This window comes from Bos javanicus, chromosome 17, assembly GCF_032452875.1.
Source record: "Bos javanicus breed banteng chromosome 17, ARS-OSU_banteng_1.0, whole genome shotgun sequence".
Lineage (NCBI taxonomy): Eukaryota > Metazoa > Chordata > Mammalia > Artiodactyla > Bovidae > Bos > Bos javanicus.
The window spans coordinates 73,272,531-73,292,013 of NC_083884.1; the positions used below are offsets into that span (position 1 = coordinate 73,272,531).

A 19,483-nucleotide genomic window follows, 5' to 3' on the forward strand; every position below is an offset into this window, starting at 1 on the left:
GGGGCACAGGAAGGTCAGCCCTTGAGCGAACCTGGCATTTCACACGTGCTGTCATTTTGCCCAAATGTGTGTGTGATCAGTCTTCTCCACTCTCAGCGCGGTGAGCTGTGGGACCCCAGGATGCCAACGAACCCCCGACCCTGGCCCCTAACACAAGCTGCACTTTGTCCTGGTCACACGCAGAGGGCTGGGAGTCTGGTCCTTTGCTGGTAACTGGGTGCAGGTGTTCCTAGGGGAACACAGCCTGGACCAGCTGGGCGCATCCAGCCGAGGAGAGACTGGCACCAGCGGGGTGTCTGCATGGAAAGCCAGAGCCAGGGTGCCAGGTGAGGGCTGGACGCACTCCAGGGAAACCCAGGGTTCAGGGCGGGGCCCAGAGGACGAGTCCCCAACCCTGTCACCAGCCTGGAGCCTGGTGTCAGACTTCCCACGTCAGACACGCTCCTTCCTTCAATAAAGACACATCAAGAGGCAGCTGCAGGGGGAACACAGGTGCCTGGGCTTCAAGGGCAAGAGGAAGGAGCTGGGGTCTAGCCAGTGCCCAGCTCGGGATGTATGTGCCTGCTAATGGGCCCTAAGGAGGAGGGGGACAGAGGGAGGGGGCTGGGTGCAGGGGCGGGCAGCGGGCACAGGTGGCCGAGAGCAGCGGGCAGCCCTCACATGACCCGGAGCTCAGAGGAGGGCCTGGCAGACTGACCAGCATGGCAAGAGGGGAGGTGGGAGTAGGGGGTCTGGCCTCTGGGGGCCGGTGACCCTGGCTGAGCCAGCAGCCTTGTCCGGATAGCAGCAGGGAGTCCCTGAAGGGTTTCGGGGAGGAGGGAAGCTTATCCATGAAAGGAAAATAGGGCAGTCTGTTGGCCACAGCCAGCTCACAAGGCTGGCCTACTCTTGGGGAGCTTAGTTTCTTTCTTTCTTTTTTTTTTTTAATATTGCTTTCTTTGGTTGCACTGGGTCTCAGATGCAGCTTGAGGGATCTAGCTCCCTTACCAGGGATCAGACTTGGGCCCCCTGCTCTGGGAGTGTGGTGTCTCCGCTCCTGGACCCCCAGGGGACGCCCAGGGGAGCTAAGTTTCTGAGCTGATGGAAGGACCCTCAAGTCCCTGACCCTTGGGCCTTGACTTGCCCGTCCCCCGTGTCTCTCCTTTTTTGTCTTCAGCTCCAACAGGGGAAAGGGGGGAAGAGGCCCGTGACAAAGTCGAGAAGCCTCCATCAATGTGGACGTGATGATGGGGTCCCCAGGGGACATTAGCAAGCTCTGGGGGAGGGGTGCTGCTGGCGTCTGGCACAGAGAAGCCTGGAAGGTGCTGCTGAAGATTCTGTGACACACAGGACCGCCGCACAGTCACGCAGTCCCCAAGTCAGGGCGTCCAAGGTGAGCCTGGTGGTCCATGCCTGCCCCTTGGGTGGGCGGTGGGACCGGGAGGGCGGGAGAGAATGGAGTTGGCAAGATTCCTTCAGCGCTTGGGCCTTAGGCCAGGGAGAGGACGGTCGGTGGGAGGGTTTCCCAAAGCGCCTTTACACTGGAGGAGAAGCAGCATCACCCTCGCCTTCCCGGATTCTCCGCAGACCCGGAGTCTCAAAGCCCAGATGTGCACGTGTGCATGTGTGCAGGGTGGGCTCCAGCGGAGCAGGAGAAGAAGCCAGGGAGGTCAGCCAAGCAGGCGGGGGTCTTCTCTGAGGCGCAGCCTCCCGCTGAGAAGGCGGGGCTCGGGTGCACGTGGAGTGGCTCCGTGGGCGGGGCCTGTCAAAGACCCGCTCGGGGCCGGGCGCGGGGGCGGAGCCTCGGGGAGGGGCGTGGCGCGGAGCTCGGGGCGGAGCCTGGCGGGGGGCGGGGGCGGGGGGCGGGGGCGGGGGCGGGGCCGGGGCGCCTATTTAAGGAACCCCGGCGCGGGCGGACAGCAGCCATGGGTCTCAGGCGAACGTCGTGGATGCACCTTTCCGCCCTCTGTCGCCGCGCCCCGCTGTCTACCGCGCCGGCGGCCCGAGAGCAGCCCGCCGCGGGCCCGGGAGCCGAGCCCGTGTGCGGGCCGGCCGAAACCGCGCGGCCGCCGGTGCCCGCTGTGGACTTCGGCAACACGCAGGAGGCGTACCGGAGCCGGCGCAGCTGGGAGCTGGCGCGCAGCCTGTTGGTGCTGAGCCTCTGCGCCTCGCCCGCGCTGCTGGCGCGTCATGAGCAGGTGTGCGGGGCCACGGGGCGGGGATGCGGCCGAGCCCCGCGGACCTTCACCTGTCTGGGAGCCGTTACGAGGTTTCAGGGTGGAGAGCGGGCACTCTGGAGCCCGTGGCCGGGAAGTTAGGAAGGGAGGTGTTTCCTGCACGCGGTTTTCGGGCAGTGAATTTTATCACATGTCAGCTGTGGGTGGTTGTTCAGTCGCTCAGTCGTGTCCGATTCTTTGCGACCCCACGGACTGTAGCCCGCCAAGATCCTCTGTCCATGGAATTTCCCAGCCAAGAATATGAGAGTGGGGTGCCATTTTCTATTCTAGGGGATCTTCTCGACCCAGGGATCCAACCCAGGTGTCAGGTATTGCAGGCGAATTCTTCACCATAGCAATTAAAAACAAAAACCAGTCTAAAGTTTAAGCTGTATAGTGCCTGCAGTAATACACAGTGTTCACTTGAGATTAAAATCAGATGTCATCTGCTTTGCTGAATAGGTAGCCTGGCTGTGTGTGGCTCATAGCCTGGAACCCCAGAGTTCTTGGAAGCTGGGGTCCCCACACATGACCATCGTGAATAGGCAGTGTTGAGAGAGAATATCTGACTTTCGAAACTTGAGCACAATGACTTTGAAAAGTGTGAGGGATTTGGGAAGTTAAAAAGCAGAAGTGTCTTAGCCGCTGTTGTCAGGGTGACCCTGGGAACAGTTTAAAAGCAAGGGTCCAGCTGGTGCTGAGGGTCCTGAAGGCTCTGCGTGCAGGTGGTGTTGACGTCTCAGTGAGGCCGTGTGGAGGGCACCTTGGCTCCAGGGAGAGGCCAGGGAGATTGCACCCAGGAGGAGCACCTAGCCACACCTTGGGCAGAGGTGAAAGTGAGGCCACGATGGGTGGGTGGTGAGGGCAGAGTTAGAGCTGGGTGGCTTTGGAAGGGCTAGGTTCAGAATCAGCAGAGAAGCCCACACAGCTGGAGTCCTCGAGCATTGCGGGGGATGACAGGAGGGACAGGCCAGCTCCACTGTCCCTCGGGCGTCTGCCTGGGGCCAGTGCCCCTAGACCGTGCTGTGGATGCTTGGAGAGCAAGGTGGCTTCTCCCCTGGTGCTCTGCCTGTGCCCTGGGGACATGCTTAAGGAGCCCAGTCACTGTGGGCGGTGCCCTGCCCACCCTCCGAGGGATCTGTCCCACTGTTGTCCTTGCTGGTGGTCCTGCTGGTGACAGTGACCTTGGTGCCTGGTGCTGGAGGAAACCGGGCGGAGACTAGACTGTGGAGCTTGTGGGCTGCTCCCCAGACCTGGTCCTTCTTATAGTCTGGCCTGCAGCAGAAATTCCTCCTGCCCAGCCAGTGCAGGTCTGTGCAGCTCCTGCCCCAGGGAGTGTCAGCTTGCAGGAACCTGGTTTGAGCTGTGGCATTGGCTCTGGACCCAGTGGGGGCCCGCACTTGCCCACAGGGAGGCCTTTTTGTGAATGGTTTAGAACATCCAGGTGTTCTGTGATGAAAGCCTCTGTGCTTGGGTGTGAGCCAGCGCCGGAGAGCCTGGGGGAAGGGTGTGGGCAGGGAGGCGAGAGAACTGGCCTTACCCGTCCTCACGTGTAGGCATCTCTGAGTCTTTTACAGTGTCTGCGTTCCTGGTGCAAGTTTCTAAATCCATGAAGGATGCTGCTACCTGGGGAAGAGGTGGGGCTACCTGGTCTCGGGCGGAGCCACCTCAGGGCACACTGGGCACCAGGACGAGCCTACAGGCTGCTTTGCTCTGGGGCTTTAAACCGCCAGCCCTGCCCCAGTGCTTCCATCGCCCTCTGTGACAGGCTGGCCTCTCCCGTGCCAGGGTGGGACCTGGTGGGGCCTTCAGAGTTGTTGCCCCTGACAACACAGGGGCACAAGGGGACCAGGAGGTCCCTGGACCACACCTCAGCATCAGCCCTGCTCCTGCTCCTTCAGTGAGTGTTGGCTGGGGCTCCTCCACAGTAGCTGGGTGGCTAGGATGGACTGTGTGGCCTGTACAGCCTAGATTATTTACCCACGTCCATGCCGTGTTTCTGACAGTCCTCGAAATCGGCATGTATGATGTCAGGGATTTCCCACAGCTGAGTGCTGGCTCTCAGGTCCCTGATTCTGCCTCGTCTGCCTCTGGGTTGAACTGGGATTTGTTGGAGACCTGACTTGCCCTTCAGTGAGGCTGCCCAGGCCCACAGCCTCTCTGACTTCTGGCCCGGGCTCCTGGGAGGCGGGAGAAGGCTGCCCTCCCCCAGCTTGGGGCTTTCACTTTCCATTTCCAATCTTCCTTATAAAAACAACGAGATGCAATAAAGTCAGACACTGGGCAAGGCTGCCAATGGGAAGAGGTGATGGCCTAGAAACCTTTGCCCTCGGCATGCCATGTGGCCCCCTGAGTGTCTGTTGCAGTGCCAGGCGCAGGGCAGCTGTGTCAGCCTTGGGGTGGCGTGGGCCGTTTGATGCTGGTTTGGGGATAAAGGCCTGTGACTCACCCATGCTTTTGCTCGGACTAGAGATGGTTCCCTGAGGCCTGATCCCCATAAGAAAGTGGGGTTCTGTTATTCACTGGGGTTGAGAAACCATAGACTGTCCCGGTCTTGGAGTTGGAGGTGGGACAGGGATTCCCGGACAGGTGATGGGTGTGTCCTCCAGCAGTCACCCCTGCCCCCTATCCTGATTCCTTCCCGCCTTGTCACCTCCTTGCCTGGCAGAGCCCTCCTCTTGCCCTGTCCGGCACCCCCTCGCCCCCATTCTGAATCCTGTGAAGGACCTTGCCCCTCCCGCCTTCTGGGTCTCCCCACAACTAGGAGGGGAGTCCCTCCTCTGTTTCGCTCAGCCTGGAACTGCGCTGGGCAGGAGGCACCTGCTCAGCCCATTTGAAGGAAGATGGCAGGAATTTGGGGTGTGGTGCTGGCAGGTAGAGGAGAAGGCTGAGTGGTTTGGGTGGCTGTCTTCCCCTGGGGCTCGCACGCCTGGGCTGCTGGTCTGCGGTGGACGCACGACTGTGCCTAGCCCCCACTGGCCCCCCGTCGGCGGTCGTCTCTCAGACCCTTGGGGGCAGTTACCCGGCTCACTTCTGGCCCATGCTGCCTCCAGCGGGACTCGTGCTTACTCGGAGTTCTGTGTGTTCATCTGTTCAGCACCCACTGCAGGGCCAGCCCCTTGCCAGGCAGTGTTTTAGGGACTTGGAATAAGCAGTGAGCAAAACATTGAAAACTCTGGGTGCTTGCCTCCGAGAAAGTCACACCAGTCCCCGTCATCCCCAGCCAAGGCGTGGATACAGACAACGCTGTGAACTCACCGCTGCTGTTCCTGGAGAGGCCCGCCAGTCACTGTATCCACCCAGCTGTGGTCAGGTGGCTGCCATGTGCCTCCGGGTTCACCTGTGAGTCTGCAGGGCAGGAGAGGGGTCAGAGCAGCGCTGGGGACCAGCCAACTCTGACGAGGAGTTGGGGACAGCCAGCTCCTACGAGTGGGAAGCAAGCCATTCTGGGTGGTGTGGCCGTAAAACCAGGGCCCTGTGCCGAGTGTGGCCCTGGGGAGCGTGTCAGGGCTTTGCGTGACCCGGGAGTAAGTCCTTCCGGGGGCCAGGAGCCCAGGTGGCCCTGGACAGCAGCTCCCCTTGCCTTCCAGCTGCTGCATCTTGCCAGGAAACTTCTGGGGCAAAGGTTGTTCAACACGCTGATGAAGATGACCTTCTACGGGCAGTTTGTGGCTGGCGAGGACCAGGAGTCCATCCGGCCCCTGATCCAGCACAACAGGGCCTTCGGCGTGGGCTCCATCCTGGACTACGGTGTGGAGGAGGACTTGACGCCTGAGGAGGCCGAGCGCACGGAGATGGAGTAAGGGCCACGCGACGCGGGCAGGACTGGCCGGGACCGCTGGGGGAGCTCCGGCCGCCTGACCTCCACAGCCCTCCTGGGCCTGCCTGGGGTTGGGCCTTTGTCCCGTGAGGATGACGGCCTGAGCCTTCACCAAGGCCTTGTGTGCCCGAGGCTGGGGCTGGCCAACCCTGGCCCCTAGTCTGATCCACCTGGTTTGGGACAGTCTGCAGGCTAAGGATCATGGCTGCAGTTGTAAATGGTTGAAGCAAAGCAAGAGTAGTACGTTGTGATACGTGAAAACTATAGGCTGCTCTCACCCTATGGGGGCGGCTGGCAAAGCTGAGTGGCCGTGGCACAGATGGCCACACTGGCATCGTTCGTCCTCTGCTTCCTGGTGAAGCATCTCTTCAGAGGATTCTGGCCCCGAGGGCGGTCCCTCTGCCTGGCCCGAGACCCTTCCTGATTAGCAGCTGGGATCCTCCTGGCAGCTGTGGAGCCTGCCCGGGGCATCCGAGGAAAATGGAATGTGCTGGCTCCGTGTGGCAGGCCAGCCCAGCAGCTTCGCCAAGGTCACTGACTGGCTGCAGGGGTCTGTTCTCTGGGCAGGGGGTGTGGGGGCAGGAGGGCACCCCCCACCCCGCTCCTGGGCCACAGGACGGGTCCCCCATTGGAGACTCAGGCAGATCCAGCCCTTGCTTTGCAGAATGCCTGCCTGGTTGCTGGGCTGGTTTCTGCTCCCCTCCAGGCCAAGCCGCGCTGAGTCAGCTGCGCCTGAGCCAGTGAGGGTGGGGAACAGGCTTTCTGAGTCGCCTGCCCCATCTCAGGTTTGATGTTTTCTCTGGCCAGGGGCAGGGAGGGGATGGGTCATAGGAGACTCCAGCCCTGGGAATGGAATGTCCCAGTGGAGCCGCTGCTCGATTGGCTTGGGGAGCCAAGCCCCTGTCTCTCAATTTGCTGTCGTGAAGGCAGGGTTCTCCAGCTCCGCACCCCCTGTTCCCGGAGACTGGTGGCTGCCTGGGGCTGCCTTTTGAATAACTAATGGGCTGTGTCCCATTGGGTCTGGGTGGGGGTTGGTGGTTTCACAATGGAAGTTCTTTCTCTGGTATGAAAAGCCTCCTTTCCCCCGGGCAATTCGCCCTGCAGGGGAGCGTTGGGAGGCGGGGCTGGCCGCAGGCACGGAGCTTGTGACCCTGGGCTGCTGGTCCTGCCGGAGCCCTGCTGGCTGGCCTCTGGGCCTGAGCTGCGATCCCTTCCTGTCCTCACGTGGCGGCCTGTCTGCAGTTGTCTGGCCACCCCTTGTGCTCGGCGGGGCCGGGCTGAGGGTGCAGAACCGGGCTCGTGGGCGCTGATCCAACATCCGGCCATCGAGCTCCCGTGGGGGGAACAAGCGATCACAGGCCCCTAGACCTTGCCCTGGGAATGATGCTGACGCCTCTGCCACTGGGAGGAGGGGCCTGGGGGGCTTCCCAGGGTGGGAAGCGGGAGGCAGAGGGGCCATCCAGGCAGGGTGGACGGTGGTTCCCAGAACAATTGTTAGAAGGCGGAGGCCAGGGTCCTCACTCCAGGAGAGGAGCCCCCCAGGGCACCCCCAGCCGGCTAAGCACCACGGGGCGGGGGAGCAGGGTGAGGTTTCCTTCCGATGATGGGCTGTGACGGCGGCTGGGACAGTGCAGATGGCAGATATGTCTGTCCTGGCTGTTCCAGGCCTGGCCTGGGTCCCCAGGGTGAAGATCGCGGTTGGGGTTGTGTGTGGGGTCTTGGGTGCTGCCTGGAAGCAGGGCCTGGGGCCGCCAGGCTTTTCCGTGCTTCTCTCCTGCCTCCCACATTTAATCAGGGCAGAGCTGGTATTGTAGCCATGCATTCTGGGAAACAAACTCAGAAGGACAAGGCAGATAGTGGAGTGCAGTTTATTACACCGGTGGGCCCAAGGCAGAATCTCCTCTTAGCCAAGGACCCCGACCAGACTTTGTGAAAAGCTTATATACCCTAAGCGTATAAGGTTCCCTGAAACTAGTCTGAACAAAGGAAAAAGAAAGATACAACCCGTGATTCATATGCCTTAAGCCTAGGTAGTTAACAGTGGACAATTATCAATAGGCTTGTGGTCATACCCCAATAAGCATAATAGAATGTATGATTCTATTTGGTTACACAGATAATTAGGGTATTCTTTTAGGCATGGAGAGCCCTGGGGCTCCTCCTTCCAGGGGCCTCCAGTTGGTATGTCGTTTCCATAGATACTGGGCATATAGTTCAAAGTCTACAGTCCGGCCCAAATTGGAGTCCTGCTTTCAAGATGGAGCCTGTTCTGTTTTCTCCTTCAGTGTGGGGGTGGCCAGCGGGGTCTCTCCTCACCTCTTATGTGTGTGCATGCTCAGTCGTGCAGTCGTGTTTGACTCTTTGCAACCCTGAGGACTGTAGCCCACCAGGCTCCTCTGTCCATGAGATTCTCCAGGCAAGAATACCGGAGTGGGTTGCTATTTCCTTCTCCAGGGGATCTTCCCCACCCAGGGATTGAACCTGTGTCTCTGGAGTGTTCTGCACTGGCAGGCGGGTTCTTTACCACTGCGGCACCCCCACCCCCTCACTGTTTATTTTTTCCTAAAAGGCATCCAGCCAGCAAATCTGATGTAGAGCTGAGCTTAGAGATGGCTGAGGGCGTGGCCCGGGACTTCCTGTCATTCCTGCCATTCTGTCCTGTGCCCGCCCTTCCTGGTGCACTTTTGTTCCCTTCTCCACATCTTGGGCCGTGCACATATGTGTGCACGTCTGCATGTGTGCTCACAGGTCTGCACGTGTGTCTCTGCACGTGTATGTGTGCACGTGTGTCTGCATGTTTTTGTGTGCATGTGTGTCTGAAAGTGTGTGCACGTGTGTGCAAACATGGCTGCATGTGTGTGCATGTGTATGTGTGTGCATGCACAGAGTGTGCTCCCCCTTCTCCCCATGCTGAGATGACACCCCCTCCCCCTAGCCTGTCAGCTGCCCCTTTTGTCTCCCAGAGGCCCCACCCACTTGCAGGCCCGCTCCAGAACCACAGCCCTGTCCCCCCAGTGCTCTCTGCTCAGGCTGGGCCCTGGCCCCACACTGCAGCTGTGTGGCTGGTTGCTCCCCATGGTTTTGGAGCCTGGCTGGGGCTTGGAGGGCAGGTGGCTGGCCGCTACCTGGGACTGTCACTGGCCCCAGCCCTGGGGGCCTCTGAGCGACGGTGTTCCCTCTGTGGCAGGTAGTCGCCTGAGAGGTGGACTCTGGGCTGCGTGCTGACGGAGCAGGCCCGAGCCCCCGAAGCCTCGGTGTGGATGGGAGCCGTGGCATCCCTCCACCCTGCCAGGCTGCATCTGCGGTGCCTCCTCCAGGGTGGCCTAGGGTCCTGCCCTCGGGAGGACCTGGGTATTCAGGTGTGATGGCCGGGCCGGCCAAGGGAGGGTGGATGCTGGAAACACACCTTCGGGCTATGGATTCAAAAGTAACCCTGCGGCACTTGGGTGAGGCGGGTGGCGTGAGGGGAGGGCAGGGGGGCGGAAGCTGGCGGCCACCCTGTCTCGGGTCGGCCCGCCTTTTCCTCTCAGGAAGGACCCTCCCAGGCCTTGGGCTGTGTGTTGCTTTGCTTGCCTCTCACCCGCTGTAAGGAGGGGCTCCCTGGGGGGAGACTGGGGTGCAGGGCTTGTTGGCGGCCGGGCCCTGTCTGCCAGGCTCAGAGGAGATGACCCTGGAGGGTGGGGTGGGTGGGGCCGGGTGCTCCCACCTGGCAGGTGAGCTGCCCCCCTCTCGTCGGTGTCCGGCTCAGCGTCCCCCTGCCTGCCCCTCCTGCCCGCCCTCCGCAGTGGGGGCCTGACCCTTCCCATCCCCTTTCTCCTTCAGGTCCTGTTCCTCAGCCTTGGAGCGTGATGGCTGCGGTGAGTCAAGGGGAGCCAGTCAGGAGTGAGCCCTCTCCCCTCACACACACCTCTTGCCTTGGGACCCAGGGCTGCTACTGCAGCTCCAGCCCGTGTCCCCAGGTGCCCTGGCAGGTGACACGCCCTCCTGGCCTTCCTGGGGGCCTGGGCTCTGCCTTCCCCACCTGGGTGTGACCCAGGCTGAGTCAGGGAGCGGCACGGGCCGCTTTGGAGGCAGAGTGGGTGCAGCTCCGGCAGGGCCCATGTGCAGGGCCGTGGACTCAGGCTGGCACACCCGCCCCCAGGTGTCAGTAAGAGGGAAAAGCAGTTCCAGGCGCACCGGGCCTTCGGGGACCGCAGGGACGGGGTCACCAGCGCCCGCACCTACTTCTATGCCAGCGAGGCCAAGTGTGACAGCCACATGGAGACCTTCCTGCATTGCATCGAGGCCTCAGGTGAGGCCTGGGCGGCCCCCGCTTCAGGGACACTGGGGGGCGAGCTCGAGGCAGGGGCTGGAGCGTTCACCCAGGCTTTGGTCCGCATCTTGGTGGCTGAGGTCAGGAGGTGGCCTGGGCTCACACACCCAGTCTAGCCCGTTGCTTCCTGAGGAGCCTGGCTGGCCCCAGGTGCCCAGATGCGGACCTGCCAGGGGGCTTGGATCTCGTCACACGGCGCTTGGCTTTGCCAAGGGCAGCACCGTCCCAGGGGCTGCGGCTGTGCCCTCCCGGATGGAGATGCTGCCCCGCGTGGCCCTTGGGCAGGACCACCCCCTCGCGAGGCAGCTCAGCCGGAAGACATGCAGGCCTCAGTGTGCTTCAGTCTCAGAACCCCAGCGGGTCCCCAACGGCTCCCCAACAGCTCTCCTGTTAGGGCCCCGACACTGTGAACACTTCAGGGACAGGATGAGGACCACCCAGAGGCAGCCTGCTGGGGTCAGCATCGGGCACCTGACTGGTCGCATAGACCGTGGCTGCCTGGTGTTTGGGGCTCAGGGCGTCTCCTTGGTTCTGGCCTGGGGACAGACGAGCAGAGGTGTGATCATGGGCTTCCAGCAGCCAGACAGGAGGGACGGAGGCTGCGGAGCGTGGTCTGCCTCCCGGCGGTGCTCTGCGGGCGAGTCTGTGTCCGTGTGCCCTCGGGGTGGCCCTGGGTGCCGAGACCACTGGAGAGGAATCAAGTGGGCGAGCGTGGGCAGGCCTCCCCTGCTCCCTAGCCCCCCTGCCTTCCTGACCGCACATGGCCAGCTCCAAGCCCTCTGAGTGGCCTGCCTGCCTGCGGGGGCGTCAGGGGCAGCTGTGCGCAGGGCGTTCACGGGCCACTCAGGGTTGGTGTTTCTGCCCTGGCTGGTCATCGGGCCCAGGTGTCTGGGTCCTCGAAGGGCCCTCCCCTCCCGCTGCTGCCCCCGCAGCCTGAAATTGCCAGGTAGCCACCAGAGCCAATTCCGAGGGCCAAGTGGCCCGCCCGGGCCTGGGGGCGAGGGCGGACAGGTGTTCTCCCGGGAGGACAGGTGTGCTGGTACCACCGACTGTCTCACTGGGTGGATCATTCGAGTGAGATCATTCTCTTTCTGGGGGTCTCGGGGCTGGGTGTCGTGGGTAACCCATGGAAGGTGTGGCCCCGCCCACTGCCTGCAGCCTCCTGCATGTTGCTGAGACATGTCCTGACTGGAGTGGCACAGATTCTGGGCTCAGAGTCCCCCTAACCCCCAAGGCCCTGATGGCTCTTCCTGTGGCTTCTCACAGGCGGAGCCAGCGAGGACGGCTTCTCAGCCATTAAGCTCACAGCTTTGGGGAGACCACAGTTTCTGGTGAATGTCAGAACCCCCCCACCCCCCAACACCCGCAGAGGATTGGTATGAACGCGGGGCACTATGAGTGTTAAGCGAAGGTGCCTTCACTCACATGCTGGTGCCTGGGCTCTGGGTGCACCCGGGTAGGCTCGGTGGGCTCAGGCTAGGAGCCGGGCGCACAGGTGGGCTTGGGGGCTTGGGCTGCAGGGGGTCCCGGGAGGGGCTCACGGGCGCCTGGGTGGAAGCTCAGGGCTGGCGTCTGCAGCTGCAGTTCTCGGACGTGCTGACCAAGTGGAGACGCTTCTTCCACCACGTGGCTGCTGAGCAGGGCAAGGCTGGGCTGGCCGCTGTGGACACGAAGCTTGAGGTGGCCGCACTGCAGGTGGGCGCCCCTCCCTGGTGGCTGTGGGCAGGTGGGCCACCAGGAACCCTGCCCAGGAGGCCCAGCCATGTCTGAGTCCTGCCACTTCTCCAGGGCCTGTGTGCAGGCAGGGAGAGACTCGGCAGGCGGGCGCTGGGTGGGAGCGGGGGGCCCCGCAGGGGGTGCGCAGGCATGTGGGGAACCTTGGGGGGTGGCGGGCAGCAGGGAGAGGCCGTCTATGGAGTAGAGACCCAAGGCAGAAGGTAGCCAGGTCTTGTGCTGGTGTGAGGAGGTCAGCCTGGCATTGAAGGCCAGCAGGCAGGGCAGGAGGTGCTTGTGAGAAGGGCCGGAAGGGGGGCAGGGAGGGACCGACGCCCCCCCTGCTTCTGCAGGAAAGCGTGGTCAAGATGGGCATCGCGTCCCGGGCGGAGATTGAGGACTGGTTCACTGCAGAGACGCTGGGAGTGTCTGGGTAGGCAGAGCCCTGCTGAGGTCCCCGGGGGTGGCCGCCTGCATCCAGGTGGGGTTCTGGCTGAGCCTCAACGGCCTCTCCCGATCCTGCTAACTCTCTGCTGGGTTGTGGGACCCCCGAACCCCAGAGCTTCCCACGGAATTGTCTGAGTTCTTGAGTGGGGTGCTACACCCCGCTGTCCCGGACCCACCTGGCAGGTGGGTGGAGGGTGAGGGCAGCTGAGATCCTCTGAAGAGTCTTGTGTCTCACTTCTGTTTCATAAACAGAGGATGTACTGTTTCCATTTGTATCTGTGTTTCAAGGCAGGCCTCGTGGGGGTTGGTCTGGGGGCGCTCCCGCAGGGAGGGGCCTGGTGTGGGGCCTGGGCGTGTGGCGGGCGCAGGCAGCCGTGGTCAGGCTGCCGCCCGCTGCTGGCGCGCCTCTTCCCACAGCACGCTGGACCTGCTGGACTGGTGCAGCCTCATTGACAGCAGGACCGAGCTCTCCAGGCACCTGGTGGTCCCCAACATGCAGGTGACGTGCCCCGGGCAGCTGGTCCCCGCCTCATGGTTCCTACAGGGTCATTGTAGGGGGCCCCACGCACAGAGCCGGGGTTTCCTCGGGGAGGCACGGGGGTCACCTCGTGTGGGGTCAGACTCCTCGGGTGCAGGCCAGGCCTGCACGGGAGCCGGCGTCCTGGGGGCAGTGTGGTCCTGGGTCCTGGTGGCTGGGGGACCCTGGGCGGGCCACTGGCCTTCACGCGTGGACACGGCAGTGGGGGGAGTGGGGCCTGGGTACCAGGCCTGGGAGGTCGGGAGGCTCTGTAGAGGGCGCCCACGGGAGTGGGCCGTGCTGGCCTAGGGGCCCAGGCACAGAGCCCGCTGTGACCGGATGGCCCTGCCCCTAGACGGGACGGCTGGAGCCCCTGCTGTCGCAGTTCACAGAGGAGGAGGAGCGGCAGATGACACGCATGCTGCAGAGGATGGACGTGCTAGCCAAGGTGGGGTGCCCGGGACGTGCTGGGGTCGGGGGGGCACCCTGGACATGCTGGGGTTGAGGGCGTGCCCCGGACATGCTGGGGTTGGGGGGTGCCCTAAGATGTGCTGGGGTTGGGGGGGGCACCCTGGATGCGCAGGGGTCAGGTGGGTGCCCTAGAATGCGCTGATGTCAGGGGGTGCCCCGGGACGTGCTGGGGTTGGGATGGGGGTGCCCCAGACATGCTGGGGTCAGGGGGTTGCCCTGGGATGCGCTGGGATTGGGGGTGCTGGGGATGCGCTGGCGTCGGCGGGCCGCTGCCTCGGATGGGCTGGGGTCTGGGGGGGTGCCCCATATGTGCTGGGTAGGGGGGGATGCCCAGGACGCGGTGGGGTCGGGGGGGCGCCTGTTCATCCGCGCCCACACAGACCCCCTCCTGTGCGTCCCTCAGAAAGCCAACCAGGTGGGCGTGCGGCTGATGGTGGATGCGGAGCAGACCTACTTCCAGCCAGCCATCAGCCGCCTGACGCTGGAGATGCAGCGCAGGTTCAACGTGGAGAGGCCGCTCATCTTCAACACGTTCCAGTGCTACCTCAGGGTGTGTGCCCGCCCGCCCCATGCTGGGGGGTGAGGGGCCGCAGCAACACGGACGGAGCAGCTTTCTGAGTCCACTTAAAGTGCCTCAACCCCCCAGGTTTTGAGTGGCTGTCTTCTCCGGCCCTTTACGGCTTGGTTCTCTCCAAGTATCTGACGCAGGCTCTGGGCCCCTGCCCAGACTTGTGCGTGTGCTTCAGGGACCCTGAGTGCAAACCCTGGCTGGCCATTTGGGGCCCAGCTGGGTGTTTGGAGGGGCCAGGGATTGGCGCTGGGGCTTTGGGGACAGGGCAAGTGGGTGGGTGGGGTCCCGGCAGGTGCTGATGGCTTGCAGAGTCCCTGCCAAGGGGCCACAGCTGCTGGCTACACGCTGGGGGCACCCAGGCCCTAGGGAGGCTCCGCTGGGGGATACAGGCTGGAGGGGGGCCCATCCCGGTCATCCTTGACCTCTGGCGCGGCCCGCAGGATGCCTATGACAACGTCATCCTGGATGTGGAGCTGGCTCGCCGGGAGGGCTGGTGTTTCGGGGCAAAGCTGGTGCGCGGTGCGTACATGGCCCAGGAGCGTGCCCGCGCACTGGAGGTGGGCTACGAGGACCCCATCAACCCCACGTACGAGGCCACCAGTGCTGTGTACCACAGGTGGGCGGCGCCGGGCTCCAGGGGGCAGGGCTCTGGGCGTGAGGGGCTGGCCGGGTGTTGCAGGGGGCCGGCCTCCATGCTGTTGGACGCACGACCCCAGCTGAGTGGGACACTCGCTCCTTCCCGTGGTCCCGGAACCCCGGGCCGGCCGGCGGCCTCTGCCCCCAGGGGGCTGTGCGGGCCTGGCTCACGTTCCCCCCCACAGGTGCCTGGACTATGTCCTGGAGGAGCTGAAGCACAACGCCAGGGCCGCGGTGATGGTGGCCTCGCACAACGAGGACACCGTGCGCTTCACGCTGCGCAGGTGGGTCCTACTATCCCCCCCGCCCCGCCCCGTGCCCAGGGCTGCGCTGGAAGCATGAGGCAGGCGGGGGTTTTGGGGGGCATCTGTGGCTCCTGGACCCCCCGGGCCCAGCTGGGCATCTCGCTGCAGTAGCAGAAAGGCTGCCTGCAGTTCCTTTGGCTTTTAGCATTAATACCCGACTTCCTCAGGTTTCTGATTAAAAATAAGTATCATCAGGTGATTCACACAGCGTGAAACGTTGGCAACCTGAGACGCGTCGCCTCGTTTATAGACAGCTCCGCAGCACTTTAAACTACGCTTGGGATTTAACGTGGGCTGTGTCCCCATGGGGCAGCCTTGTAAGTCACAGATAGGAATGAGGTGAAATACATGCCTTTTTATTTTTTTTGGCATTGATTTGTGACTTGTGGGATCTTAGTTCCCCAGCGCAGTGCTCAGTTGCCAAGACATGTCCGACTCTTTGTGACCCACATGGACTGTGGGCTGCCAGGCTCCACTGTCCATGGGATTCTCCAGGCAAGGATACCAGGGGTCTTCCCGACCCAGGGATTGAACCCTGGTCTCCTGTGTTGCAGGTGGGTTCTTTACCTGCTGAGCCATCGGGGAAGCTCCTTAGTTCCCTAACGGGGATTTCAGCTGTCCACCCAGCAGTAAAGGTGCCGAGTCCTAACCACAGGATGGGAGATTCCCCATCCTGTGTTCTTTCATCTCGTATCTCAACTGAGCGTGGACCCCACCAGGGGTTCTGGCTCCTCCGCCCACCCCACAGGAAGCTGGGTGCGTGGTGGCCTGGCTGGCCTGCACCTTCCCCAGGAGCAAGGCAGGCCCCTCTCCCACAGCGGGTACCCCTAGCCAGGGCCTGGGTACTGGAGGTGCCGGGGTGTGCCTGGGGCACTTGCTGGTGCTGCCTGGGGTGCCTGGTTGTCCTGAGTGGTTCAGCAATGTCCGGCTTGGTCTTCTCCTGCCAAAGGCTGCTTTTACACAGCCTGAATCTGCAGCTCAGAGCCACGGTTTCTGATGCCTGCCCTTGCAGCCGCCTGGCTGGGAACAGGAGTGTGGAGGCCATGGGGTGGCCAGGGCAGCCTCTGGAGTCCTGTGTGTGTGGGGGGTCAGGTGTTTCTTTGGGGTGGGGTGAGGGGCTCTGACCGGCGTCCCAGCCGGGTGGGCTCTTCCACCTCTTCCCTTACTCCCTGGGGCCTCCTTGGACACCCTGCCCCGTCCTTGGATGTGGGGTGGCCAGGGGCACCCTTCTGTGCTCAGGGGAGATGAGTTCTGGCTTCCTTGACTTTGGAAGGAACACAGGATTGAGTTGCAAATTTTAAAAGCTGGTTTTTGCTTAGGCTTAAAACATAGTTTTGTGCTGGAGCCTTGATCGAGGCTGGTCCCTCTGTGCCCAGGGTCCGCCCGACGGTGCTCACAGAGGCCCTGCCGGCGCCCACCTCCTCAGGTCCCCATCAGATTCTCAGCCGCCTGTGGCTGCCTTTTTGAGCTTCAGCTTTTGGTCTCAGGCCGGTCCTCTCAGCCTGACTAGGCAAGGACCATGAGACTGCTGAAGGTGTAACTGTCCACAGAAGGCCTCCTTTCTCCTAGCTTCTGGATCGTTCCATGGGAGCTGGCCTGGCCTCCCATATTGGCCTAGTCCTGCGGCCCTAGACGCAGCTTCCCTGACCCGAGTGCCCTGCCGTCCCAGGCCCCGCAGCCTGGCCAGGCCGTTCTGGGGGAGCCTCTGCCCTGCAGGCAGGCTGGGGTCTTGTGTCCTGCTCCAGGGGCCCTGGGCCTGGAAGAGCTTGGGCTGGAATTCCTGGGGAAGCGCTGTGGTCTCTGGTGTCACATGTTAGGGACCCTGTCAAGAGAGCCTGGGTTAGATTTGGCCAAGTCATGAGCCCACCCACAGCTTGGGGCCCTGCGCAGTGTTTTGTGAGCCAGCAGGGTGCGTGGGCTTGGCCTGGGGTTGTCCTGCATCCGTGGTCAGCTGGGGTTCTGTTGGCCCTGAACAGGTTCATCTGTGGCCAGGGCAGCAAAGGGCTCTGGCTCCCAGGTCGGGTGTCCAGCAGGCTAGCTCAGGCTTCTCCACAGGTGGTTTCAGGCTTTCAGAAGACCCGGAGAGAGCAGGCCTTTGCCCGTGCCACGTTTGCTGTGGTTCTGTGGCCAGAACGAGTCAGGCCCTGCTCAGGTGTCACTGGGTGGATGGAGAGCCTCTCCTGTGCTGGGGCAGCTGCAGTCATATGGCTGTGGGCGTGGGCTGGCATGGAAGGAGCTGCAGTGGAGGGTGTGGAGGGGCAGATTTCACAGGATGCCACTTGCCTGTTCCTGGACTGGGGCTCGACCTCGGAGCCCAGCCCCGGGCGAGGGAGAGAAGGGTCTGTGGGACGCCCCTTGTGTGGATGTTCAGGGTGAGGTACACTGAGTGGTCTGGGAGCCTGGGGTGGGGCCCTGAGACAGCGAGAAGGGTGGTGGGCTCCAGGGACGGGATGGGGGTCCCGTGATGGGCCCAGCCTGGGTGGGTGTGAGGACCCAGGTGGAGGGAGGGTGGTGGCTGTGGATCTGCCTGGTCAGGAGCCAGAGGTAAAAGTGTGGGCATCACCGGTGCATAAATATTTCAAACCCTGGGGATTTTTTAAAGATCCTACGAGTGGAAGTGAGAGTAGGGAGGGTGTGGACCAAACCTGGGGCCCCCACTTCAGTGTCTGAGCGGCACTAGGAGAAATCTGAGCCACGGGCATCAATCCCATACGCTTTGCAGTCACCTTAGAAAACAGAAGTTGAATTTGATAAATTTCAATTAACCCCACATACCCAAAACAGCAGCACTTAAACACGTTTTCAGAAAAGCAGTGAGATATTCCGCATTCTGTTCGCACACTGTCCTCAGAGGCCCATGTGTGTTTGACGTGTGCAGTGCATCTCAACTCAGACCATCCATCCTCCAGAGGCTCAGTGGCCACCAGTGGCTGGTGACTGAAGTGTGCACAGGGCAGCCAGCAAGGGGAGGGTGAGGAGCTGGGAACACAGCACTGGTACCGAGGGCTTGAGGAGGGGGTGATGGGAGGGCCTGCGCTGGGTGAGTCTGCCTCTCTGGGCAGCTGGGGGCAAGCACAGCAGGAGGGGAGGCTGGCTGGGGGAGGGGACACTTGGTGGCCTTGGCCCTGGGCGGAGGCCTGCAGTAGGCAGGACAGAGCCTGTGCCCTCACCTTACCCTGCGGGTAGGGTTCTCGGGGTGAGGGGCTCAGCCTGCACCCTGCCCATTTACAGGATGGAGGAGCTGGGCCTGCACCCCGCCGACCGCCAGGTGTACTTTGGACAGCTTCTGGGCATGTGCGACCAGATCAGCTTCCCGCTGGGTGAGGGGCCTCCCCGGGGTGGGGCTGGAGCCGGGCCTTCCTTGTGCAGGGCTGGGGAGCAGGGGCAGAGCTGGGCCCCCGGGACCGGGCTGTAGCACCTCCCTGGGGGCGGAGCGGGTGAGGGGTGGGGTTGGGCCTCTAGGGTGCAGGGTTGGGGTGCAGGGGGCGGAGCTGGGTCTCCCCGGGGGTGGGGCAGGGGTGTGGGGGCGGGGCTGGCCTCGGGGCGGAGCTGTATTGCGAGGGGCGGGGCTGGGCCTCCTTTGGGGTGGGGCCTCACCACTCCCTCCCCTGCGTGCAGGCCAGGCAGGCTTCCCGGTGTACAAGTATGTTCCTTACGGGCCTGTGATGGAGGTGCTGCCCTACCTGTCCCGCCGTGCCCTAGAGAACAGCGGGGTCATGAAGGGGGCTCAGCGGGAGCGGCAGCTGCTGTGGCAGGAGCTCAAGCGGAGGCTCTGCACCCGCAGCCTCTTCCACCAGCCTGCCTAGGCCACCTGCACCCACACCTGGGCCGCGACCTCCCCAGGCTCCGGCCAACCCCAGCCTCACACCGATCTCCTTTTACACCCTGAGCTGGGAGAACCTGCAGGCCCCTGCTCTGCTCATGTGGGCTGAGGCCTACACCTGCCAGAAGAGCTGGGAGCCGTCAGGAACTGCTCTGCCCACCCCCACGACCTTGGACCTTAAGAACCACCTTCCCCAGAGTCCAACCCTGGCGCCCTGAGCCCCACACTGGGCAGCGGCTGGCTGCAGAAGCTGGCCTGTCAATAAACCACTTTTCTACAGCATCAAGCCCTCGCTTGCGGCTGAGGGAGTGGCTCTGATGCCCGGGCGGCCTTAGGGTTGGGTTCAGCCACTCCAGCCTCAGGCGCTCCGTGCAGACCCAGCCAGGCAGGGCCCTGGACACCCCCGACCCCAGCCCCAGAGCCGGGCTCGGAGCAATGCAGACAGACAGCACACTCCGATGGGCAGGTTTCATGCTTGCCCGGCCTTGGTCTCTCCCCTGAGATCCTCCCTGCCCCGTGCCCTTCACCCCTGCCCCCCAGTGACCCACACCAGGCTCCTGCTGCTCTGACAGCCCATGGAGGAGGCTGGCTGTGGCCCGAGTGCCTTGGGACTTGGCCGGTGAGGGGTCCCTGTGATGTGGGGGGTGGGGGCATCTTCTAACTTCTGTAGACC

At 63.0% G+C, this 19,483-nt stretch overlaps 1 protein-coding gene across 3 annotated transcripts; it reads left to right on the forward strand.

Moving 5' to 3' along the window:
* The first annotated feature begins 1,878 nt into the window (after positions 1-1,878).
* On the forward strand, positions 1,879-19,092 carry PRODH (proline dehydrogenase 1). Of its 3 annotated transcripts, none has more exons than XM_061385757.1 (15): positions 1,879-2,177; positions 5,786-5,994; positions 9,838-9,872; positions 10,157-10,306; positions 11,594-11,658; positions 11,906-12,022; positions 12,394-12,473; positions 12,905-12,986; positions 13,360-13,452; positions 13,879-14,025; positions 14,487-14,662; positions 14,868-14,966; positions 17,839-17,958; positions 18,219-18,307; positions 18,606-19,092. In XM_061385757.1, exons 1-15 carry the CDS (start codon positions 1,905-1,907, stop codon positions 18,791-18,793), a joined length of 1,923 nt encoding a protein of 640 aa, XP_061241741.1. In that variant the 5' UTR covers positions 1,879-1,904; the 3' UTR covers positions 18,794-19,092. The 3 variants fall into 3 exon arrangements, with proteins under 3 accessions (XP_061241741.1, XP_061241742.1, XP_061241743.1); XM_061385758.1 differs by having other exon boundaries at positions 17,866-17,958; XM_061385759.1 differs by lacking the exon at positions 17,839-17,958 and having other exon boundaries at positions 1,880-2,177.
* Positions 19,093-19,483: the final 391 nt, after the last annotated feature.

Bases quoted from the DNA above. Each gene is read 5' to 3' on its own strand.
- PRODH (XM_061385757.1), top strand. From the start codon at position 1,905: ATGGGTCTCAGGCGAACGTCGTGGATGCACCTTTCCGCCCTCTGTCGC. The intron at 12,987-13,359 runs GTGACGTGCCCC...CCCTGCCCCTAG, and splicing joins TGGTGGTCCCCAACATGCAG to ACGGGACGGCTGGAGCCCCT. The intron at 17,959-18,218 runs GTGAGGAGCTGG...GCCCATTTACAG, and splicing joins GGGCAGCCAGCAAGGGGAGG to GATGGAGGAGCTGGGCCTGC.